The 9,764-nt window shown below is 33.8% G+C and overlaps 2 protein-coding genes across 3 annotated transcripts; both read left to right on the top strand.

Annotated features, from left to right (window-relative positions):
* LOC104766799 (tyrosine decarboxylase 1) lies at positions 383-3,453 on the top strand. The gene is made up of 13 exons (XM_010490752.2): positions 383-490; positions 594-726; positions 1,008-1,080; positions 1,199-1,429; positions 1,527-1,690; positions 1,768-1,908; positions 1,984-2,043; positions 2,139-2,303; positions 2,395-2,451; positions 2,522-2,586; positions 2,696-2,819; positions 2,895-3,032; positions 3,125-3,453. Coding segments are annotated over exons 1-13 (1,473 nt in total). The 5' UTR covers positions 383-488; the 3' UTR covers positions 3,245-3,453.
* Positions 3,792-5,843, top strand: LOC104766801 (sufE-like protein 1, chloroplastic/mitochondrial). 2 transcript variants are annotated; one of them, XR_764116.2, is made up of 3 exons: positions 3,792-4,596; positions 4,683-4,907; positions 5,601-5,843. XR_764116.2 is itself a non-coding variant. In XM_010490753.2 (2 exons), the coding sequence occupies exons 1-2, from the start codon at positions 3,795-3,797 to the stop codon at positions 4,757-4,759; spliced, it is 879 nt and encodes a 292-aa protein (XP_010489055.2). In that variant the 5' UTR covers positions 3,792-3,794; the 3' UTR covers positions 4,760-5,069. The 2 variants fall into 2 exon arrangements, 1 of the variants encoding a protein (XP_010489055.2); XM_010490753.2 differs by lacking the exon at positions 5,601-5,843 and having other exon boundaries at positions 4,683-5,069.

Below are 9,764 nucleotides of genomic sequence, written 5' to 3'. Positions count from 1 at the left end.
GGGTCGTCATCATTTTATTTATATATATAAAAGAATATTCGAGAATCACTATCTAAACAAAGATTTAACCTCAGCAGAGGTAGCTAGGTCGGCGATTCACTGCAAAGTTATCAAACGTGATAATTGCCTACATATAAAGAAGAAAGAGTTGAGAAACATGAGAAAAAGATGTGAACAATGTCTCTCTGAAACTTCAATTCCCAGTTGAGTTTCCCCACTTCTTCTGTCTGACAAACAAAATCAGTTTGGTCTCGTGACCTTGACATATCCATTTTTATTGATAACGAATTGAGTGGTTACAATAAACATACCTGGAAGATATTTGATTCATTCAATTTTTTTTTTCTTTTTTTGTTAAATAATAAATAAATAAATAACGTCCAGGGCCTATAAATAAGAGAGATATCCACTCCCACTGAAAACCCAAAATCAATCAGAGAGAAAGAGAGCTTCTCAAGGCATACAAAACTGAACACACACAAAAAAAAATGTAAGTCACTGATTATTTTTTATTTTTTATTTATTTTTTTTTTTTTGGCAAGATTTTCAGACGAAACTTATTTGATTTTTGTTGTTGTTGTAATTTTATTCAGGGAAAATGGAAGTAAGAAGGTGTTGAAGCCGATGGATTCAGAGCAACTGAGAGAATACGGACATCGAATGGTTGATTTCATTGCCGATTATTACAAAACCATTGAAGATTTCCCTGTTCTTAGTCAAGTTCAGGTCACCCATTTCTTCTTCTTTCTTGAAACATATCAATTTGGTCTGGGTTTATTATGGGTTTTGTTATATAGAACCTATTCGGATTGTGAGAAGTTGGGCTTGTATAAAGTTTCGAAATTTATCGTTCCCGGATGTTGTGAGATACCTAACTTTCTTTTAAATTTGTTAAGACCAAATTCTGGTGGTACATTGTGGTTTCTTCTTTTTGTTGTGTTAATATCTTCTCTCTGCTTTAATATATTCACAACTGTTTTGGAATTTTTAACTTTGTTGTGATGCAGCCTGGTTATCTTCATAAGCTTTTGCCTGATTCTGCACCAGACCACCCTGAAACTCTAGATCAAGTTCTTGATGGTGATGATTACATTATTTCTTCATTTTGTTGAGCATTTTCTGATGAACATATAGATACATACTAAGCCCCTGTTTTATGCAACCATCTTATTTGTGTTTTTTTTTTTTTTCTTGGCAGATGTGCGGTCGAAGATCTTGCCTGGAGTTACGCATTGGCAAAGTCCGAGTTTCTTTGCTTATTACCCTTCTAACAGCAGTGTCGCCGGTTTCTTGGGTGAGATGTTGAGTGCTGGTCTTGGTATTGTTGGTTTTAGTTGGGTTACTTCTCCAGCTGCCACCGAGCTCGAGATGATCGTTCTTGACTGGCTTGCCAAACTGCTCAACCTACCCAAGGAGTTTATGTCCAAAGGTAATCACTTCAAAACAGTACAAAACTTGTTTGCTTGTATTATAATAAGACCTTAGACCTAATAATAAGTGTGACTTGATTGATAAATATATTGTAGGAAACGGAGGTGGAGTGATACAAGGGTCAGCTAGTGAAGCTGTTCTCGTTGTTCTGCTCGCTGCCCGCGATAAAGCCTTAAGAAGCGTTGGCAAAAACACACTTGAGAAGCTCGTTGTCTACTCCTCTGACCAGACTCATTCAGCTTTACAGAAGGCTTGCCAGGTGCGTTTTGCATATTTTGAAATCAAAGAGTCTTTGTAAAATAGGAAACTAATATTCTGCTGGTTAATTGTTGACAGATTGCTGGAATCCATCCAGAGAACTGCAGAATGCTAGAAACCGATGCCTCTACAAATTACGCTCTGCGTCCAGAATTGTTTCAAGAAGCTGTTTCTCGGGATCTTGAAGCTGGACTGATTCCATTCTTTTTATGCGCTAATGTAAGAACTAGCATATTAATAATTGCTTACCCTGTTGAAGCATTTCTTCTGAAAAGTTCATTTGTTATATTCCAGGTTGGAACCACTTCTTCAACCGCCGTTGATCCATTAGCTGCACTAGGAAAGATCGCTAACGTTAGTTATTTCCCATTTCCGCAAAAACTTCATAGAAGAAACTTTTAAGGCATAGAAAGTACTGCTGATGCTATTTCTCTTGCTACATTTCTCAGAACAATGAGATATGGTTTCACGTGGATGCAGCGTACGCTGGAAGTGCTTGTATATGTCCAGAGTACCGACAATACATCGACGGTGTAGAAACTGCAGATTCTTTTAACATGAATGCTCACAAATGGTTCCTCACTAATTTTGATTGTTCACTTCTTTGGGTAAAGGTATAGTATAGATCAGTACACTTTTAATCTCAAATTCTCCTGTCTTTCTCTCTTTACGTATATAAGAAAAGGATTAATATTTGGAAAACAGGATCAAGATTCTCTCACTGAAGCGCTTTCAACTAATCCAGAGTTTCTCAAAAACAAGGTAAGAAATATTTTGTTCTTCACAAAAAAAAGATTACTAGTCCTAATATAAACTTTATATATTTGGCCAGGCCTCTCAGGCAAACTTGGTTGTTGATTACAAAGACTGGCAAATCCCTCTCGGACGAAGATTCAGGTTCTTTGCTTTCGCAGAAAATCAAATTTGAGATTTCTTAAGACTAGCTGGATCTGCTTTACATTTGCATAGATACACACAATCTGAGTTTTGTTTTGTTTACTGACAGATCATTGAAACTATGGATGGTTTTACGACTCTATGGAGCTGAGACCTTGAAGAACTACATCAGAAACCATATCAAACTGGCTATAGTTTTCGAACAACTTGTCTCTCAAGATCCTAACTTTGAGGTAACTGTTAGAAAAACTTATTCTGGAAAAAGATTCTTGCAAGAAGGTTAATAAGCGGATTATTCTCGTTTGCAGATTGTCACACCTCGAATCTTTTCTCTTGTCTGTTTCCGCATTGTGCCTGCAAACAACGATGAAAAGAAGTGTAATAACCAAAACCGCAAACTCCTAGACGCAGTGAACTCTTCAGGGAAACTCTTCATTTCTCACACTGTAAGTGAATTGTCTTTCTTCGTGTTCTTGATCTAGCTGAATAATGTTGTTAATGAATCAATTTAAATGTATTTGCGTTACTTGGGAGACAGGCTTTGTCGGGAAAAATCGTTCTACGTTGCGCCATAGGAGCACCATTGACGGAGGAGAAGCACGTGAAGGAGGCGTGGAAGGTTATTCAGGATGAAGCATCTTTCTTGCTTCACAAGTAAACATGATATGAAAAACCAAGAATAAAGCGGTTTTTGCCAACAAACCGAAGCTTTTCGGTTTGGTTTGGTTTAATTTGATTTGATAATAAAATAAAACAAGGTGAATGTCGGTACACTTTAGCACGGTGATCTTGTATGTACGTATATCTATTTGATTGTGGTTAATTTACGTAACTAATAATAATATAGAAGTTTGTATTTTATTGTTAGAGCAAATCCAATGGTACACCAAATGTTGCTCTAACTCTATATTTGGTATAAAACCTAAAATACCATCTCTAACTGTGTTTCAATTATTGCTCGAAAAATAGAGAAATGAATAGTGTTGCTCAAAACTATAAATTGTTCCCTCAAATTTGATATCTTATAATTTTATATCTAAACAAAGTTATCAATACAATAAAAGTACAATGTGTTGCTCTCCTCTTCTGACACATCAACTTTTATATAATGTGTTGCTCTCCTCTTCTGACACATCAACTTTTATATAGAAGCAGAGACTGATACATCAATTAAAATAGTTAGCCTATCAAATTATAACAATTAATACATGTCAGTTTTTTTCTTCCTTATGTGGACAAGCAAATCAAAAACGATTTTGATTAAACGCAGTGATTTATGTTCTTCGTATTTGTTTGCTTCTTCTGTCCAATATCCGGCCAAAGCTCTGATTTTGCGACTGCTAAAACCTTCGGAACTCCCTTTATTTCGTTGGACGATCATCACCTTCCAGAAAATTTCAACCGGAAACGTTCGTCCACCATCAGCTTCATCTCCGTCGAGTTCTGAAGACTTTCAACCAATCGAAGAGCTTCCTCTGAAGCTACAAGAGATAGTGAAGTTATTCCTATCGGGACAAGAGCCGAGAGCTAAATACATGCAGCTTATATTCTACGAAGAACATCTTAAACCACTCGAGCCTCGATTCAAGACGAGGGAGAATAAAGTTGAAGATTGTGTTTCTCAGGTTTGGGTTAGGGATTTCTTCGATGACCAACACAACGTTGTCTATGAAGCTGATTCTGATTCATCTATCACTAAAGGGCTTGCTGCTCTTTTAGTCCAGGGTTTATCTGGTAGACCTGTCCCTGAGATTTTGAGGGTTACGCCTGATTTTGCTCTTCTTCTTGGTTTGCAGCAGAGTCTGTCTCCTTCTAGAAACAATGGATTCCTTAATATGCTTAAGTTGATGCAGAAAAAGGCTCTTCATTTGGAAGTCAAAGGTGAGGAAGATTCAAGTTCTGGAGAGAGTTTAGAATCCAGCTTCGTACCTACTCCTGAAACAAACGGTGGAGAAAGTTTTGTGGTTGACAAGGAATTTTCTGCATTCGTCACAATACGACATCGTCGAGGTTCGCATCAGCTCTATTTCATGCATCACTGGTTTTGATTTCAATTTAATTTGTGGTCCATTCTTTTTTACCTTGTCGTGTTCAAGACTTTGTTCTGTTCATCAATCATCACTGGTCGCACCGAGAATCAAGTTCTGTTCTGGTAGTGGTGGTGGTGTTTTAAATTCCGGTAAGAGGTGCGTGGCGAGGTGTAGCTTAGAAACAGTGAATGTTAGTGTTGGCCAGGTTACGGAGGTTGATAAGGATACGTTCTGACCAATCGTTAAAGCCGTCGGTGATAAGATTGTTATTCTCGATATGTACACTCAGTGGTAACGTTTCGATCACTTCTTCTTATGTGTGTGACTTTTGCATACCTTGATTGCAATTCATTTAGAGAAAAGGTATAACGCCAGTCTCGTTGTTTAATTTGTAGTGAACAATGTGACAAATTTAGTTAACTTGAGTTTAAATATTGCAGTGTTCTCTTTATACTCATCTTGTCCTTTTAATTTGCTTTTTAGACTAAGAAAACCCTTGCAAAGGAATCTCCATCTAAGCTAAACGATGACTATTCTTCTGAATAGGAGGGTGATTCTTCTTTGGATGAAGTAGGAATTGTATCATAAACATTCTTCTAATGTTAGAGTATTGCAGAACTTGTTTTTTTTTTTAAATTGATTTGTTAATTAAGTAGGAACTTGCCCCTGAAAAGAAGAGACCAGAACCTCTTGAGAAAGACAAGGAAGAGAGCAGCTCATGTTTTCCCAACCAAATGAGTTAAAATCAGATCAATCAGCTATTAAAACTTTTATATTCATTTCATGTTTCTGATTTTGAAATTGTCCAGACGTATTAACGAATCATTTGATAACAAAAGAAGAATTGACTCGATACCTACTGATGCAGGGAAAAACAATCTTCAAAGCCTTATTATTTGATTGATTTAAGTAACAAACACAAAGAGACCAACTCTCTTTTTTTACTAATAAAAGAAGATGAAGACAATGATTTTTTTTTGGTAGAGAAGAAGAGAAAGAGCGGGTTGTGAAGAAGGAGGACAATTTTGGAATTCTCACTTTCTCAGGAATGAAGAACCGGTTATCAAAATTGTATGTCCCAGTTTGTTGTTTGTGTTCGGATAATAATCTTGGTTCGTTAGTTTTGGTATTTCTTGGTTCGTTCGACAAAAGTAATAATAATGTTGTTTGTCCATGTAACTTATGATTGTTAATTTAAAATACAAAAAAACGAAAACTGTATCATAATTTTTTTTGTTTAAATTTAGAATGTAAGTCTTACAGTAGTTGATCGTCACAATCCAAAGTTGAGAGGAAGGGAGTAGGCACATTATGTTTTTTATCCAATTTTTAAATTAATTTTATTTTCATGAATTTATGTATACAATACGATTATGTGCATAAAACATAATCAATATTTTACTTGAATTTTTTTTAATAACTTTGATTACTAAAAAATTAGTGTGTAACTAAGGTATACTAATGTATATATCATTAAATTTATAAAAATTCATAAATGATGTTTTTATTAAAATTTAATGAAGTCAAAGAGGTTTAAAGAAACATATAGTTATAACTTAATTCTATGCTGATCTAATATAGTATAACATATACGTGTTCTTAAAAACTGATATATATATTTATTACAAAAAATAATTAGTGATATGTGAGATAATTTTGTATTATTAAGCTATTATATATTTAGCTTTACACAAGTAACATTCATAAATATGAAATATATAAAAAATTATGAAATTATGAAATTAATAAATAGTTGACCAATACCAGAAATAGAATAAATAATTAGGATAAGCATTTTATTGAATATTTAAAATTTATTTAACATATCACTATGGGAACTAATTTTGTGATTCTCTACTTTTTTGTAAGGTTTATTGACTTACTGTTAGACTTCCATCCCATGATCCCAATAAAGGCATGTAGAAAATGGTTTTGATCTCTAATCCTCTTGCTTTTTTTTGGTAGGAAGCATGTGTAATGGAGCATGATTTTAAACTATATAAGATTAGTTTATTAAATTTTTTTGTTTGGTATAAATTGAAATTAAAATATATTTTAAGAAAAATATCCCACGGCATAGCGCGGGTGTTAACCTAATATAATTAATAGTTATATTTAGATAAAATAAACTCATCGTGATTGATGATAGTGGAAAATAAATGGGTAATTGACAAAAATAGCACACATTTAAGTTTTTGTTCCAAAACTAGCACACATATTCAAATATTCCAAATTTAGCACAAATTTGTATGTCATTAAAAATAAAATATTAATAAATTAAAACAATAATCTCTCACATCTGAAACAAAATCGTGACATTGTAACCACCGTGTTCTCTCTCACTCCTCCCTCTCCGTCAATTCCAAAACCAAATGCAAACGGTGTACCACCGACGAACCCAATCAGATCTGAATCGGAGGTGAGTCATCGTCGGTCAATCAACGGTGGTATCACGTTCACATATTAGATTCATGATTCTTCTTCTTCCCTGATCATCTTCGTCGTCTTCGTGTCACTGTTCATCATCTGGTCTTCCTAGTATAAGCTTTATATCCATTTTCACTTGCTATTCTTCTTTTATTGTAGAAATTGTAAGCATTGTAACTTTTATATGTATGTGATTTTGACTTTTCTAAATCCCTAAAAACGTAAATCACCATATTCTTATCAATTTAGTTAGGCTAGTATTTGAGGACATAAACAAACCAGAACTTGAGATGATTCAGTGTTGGTTTTATGTGTGTATGATTTGCAGTTGTAATTTTTATGTGTGTGTGATTAGGATTTTTGATTATGGAAGTCTCGTTCTTTCTCACTTGAATTTGTTGCAGAAATTAAAGAATCAAGTTATTGTTGACTGCAAAATAATTTATATGAGTCTACTTGACTTGGTCGTTCTTTCTCTTATGTATAATATGTTGTCATCCTTATTGATTGTTACTTGTGTATTGTTTATTGTTTGTTGCTTGTGTATTGATGTGTTTCTTAGTCACATTTGAAAATTCATGAAGCATTGTTACAAATTCATAAAGACTTTCCTGAAACATATTCCTTGTTTTCATTTTTATTGCAGGAAATTGGGATTGATCATTGCTTGTTGGAGTTTATCTTATACTTCTCTCAATTGGGGAGATAAGAGTATGTAATTCAAAATTTGTTTTAGTTAGCTTCTGATTACAAGGTAGTAGCAGTATTGCAGTAGTTGTGGAATTGTTCTCATAATCAGTGCATCTAATACAATACATGATGTGTTTGGATCTTATTATTGTGGTAACATTGGTAGTTCATGTTGTAATTAACTTTGTAGAGACACATATATGGTCAGAAAGAATTGGAGCTGCAATAACACTCAGAATCAAAGACGAACGATGCTCATACAAGATTGAAGGCTTCAGTTGCCATATGAGATTGAAGTTTTTACATTTTGAGTCTTTGTATTCACATGATCTTTGTTTTAGCATTAGGATTTTGGTTATGAAAGATAGTTTGGATGGTTTTCACCACAAAATTTGTTTTAAAACATATTCAGGAAGGTTTTGTATTAATTATCTTTATCTCGATATTTTGGTAAATAGCTATGTTTTCACTGGTAAATATATAAGAAGGATTTGAATGTAACATTCAGGAAGGATTCTCATATATCTATGAATGATTTCTTGAATTTCAGGAAGACCGTCATGAAAAGAAAAAAAGAGCATTATGAAGGAGTCATTGATGTTTATGAAGAACTCCTTTAAATTTAGGAAGAATTCATTGACGTTTAGGAAAATCTTCCTAAAACATCATGTTGGATATTTCTATTTGCTACCTTTATTGTAAAACACAAATATGTGCACATAATCAAATCATTATACATCACTAATGAAGTAATATGTGATACAATAAAGCAAAACACATATAAAGAGATTTATAAACACATTTTTAAAAATTTAGGAATGATTCCATAGCTTTTAGGAAGGTATTCTTGAATTTTAGGAAGACCTTCCATAATGACGAACTCAAACTTCCACTCAAGTGCCCATTTTCCCATCTTCATCATCAACTCTCTACTTTGTTCTTGAAATATTTGTCATCATGTATATCATCAATCACTTGAGTTAGACCTGAAAACCTTATTTGTCATCATGTATATCATCAATCACTTGAATTTGCAGGTTGTATGTCTGTGAAAAATTGTAGCAAAATCTAGTTGTAGGTTCTTCAAGTTTAAATATGATTGATGATATGCTCAAATTAATCCCTGGAGCTACTCTCTCAAATTAGAGATCAATGTAGTACTTAGGGGTCGAATTCACAGAGACTCAAGATCAAACACAATAAATTATAGAGTTTTGTTATTACGCTAAACGAATTAAGTTGTATTAAAAACGAAAGAAGACAATGCAAAATATTAAATCAAAGGTTGTAAATTCAGAAAATCAAAAGGTTATACCTAGGGAATTTCTCTGGTAATTATGAAATATTAAATCAGTAAATTAATTAAGGTTCAAGCAATTAAGAACAGATCTAGAACTCTAAACAATTTTGTAAAATAATTCAGCAATTATTATCTAAATTTAAAACCAGAAAATCCAAATCTCTTTGTAAAATTCAAGGTTAAAAATCAGCTTTAAAAATAGCTTTAGTTGGTTCACAAAACTACTAAATCAAATCTCTTTGTAAAAGGTAATTTTTTTCATCTATGGTTTAATCAGGAAAACAATCACATTCTCATATCAATTTATTTCCCTTTTTTTTTTTTTTTGAACAAAAATGACCTTTTGATTTAATAAAGTTTAGGGTTGAATACAAACAAAACGTAGAGCCTCCTTTGCCAGGAGATCTGCGTGATGATTCTGAGTACGGGGGATGAAATTGAAAGAGCAACAATTGAAATTAGAGGATAGAGAGAGGACATCGTGGAGAGTCCCATGAAGATCCTTCTGATGGAGCTTCTGATTAAGCGCTTGGACCGGCATAAGCGAGTCGGATGCGAAAGATATGTCCCTGATGTTCGATTCGAATGCAACTCCCACTGCTGTGAGAGTTGCCAACGCTTCGGCCATCAAAGGGGAGTTGACATGAGTCATCGTGGTAGAGCCTTCCCCTTAGATCTGATCAAATTGATCCTTCAGCACCCATCCTAAACCAGCTGTACCGTCACACCAC

The sequence above is a fragment of the Camelina sativa genome, chromosome 19 (assembly GCF_000633955.1).
Source record: "Camelina sativa cultivar DH55 chromosome 19, Cs, whole genome shotgun sequence".
In the NCBI taxonomy this organism is placed as follows: Eukaryota; Viridiplantae; Streptophyta; class Magnoliopsida; order Brassicales; family Brassicaceae; genus Camelina; species Camelina sativa.
This window is presented reverse-complemented; position numbering and strand designations above follow the sequence as displayed.

Coding starts and splice junctions, on each gene's coding strand:
- LOC104766799 (XM_010490752.2), top strand. Junction 727..1,007: donor CTGTTCTTAGTCAAGTTCAG/GTCACCCATTTC, acceptor GTTGTGATGCAG/CCTGGTTATCTTCATAAGCT. Junction 3,033..3,124: donor AACTCTTCATTTCTCACACT/GTAAGTGAATTG, acceptor CTTGGGAGACAG/GCTTTGTCGGGAAAAATCGT.
- LOC104766801 (XM_010490753.2), top strand. CDS start 3,795: ATGTCAGTTTTTTTCTTCCTTATGTGGACAAGCAAATCAAAAACGATT. Junction 4,597..4,682: donor CACAATACGACATCGTCGAG/GTTCGCATCAGC, acceptor GTCGTGTTCAAG/ACTTTGTTCTGTTCATCAAT.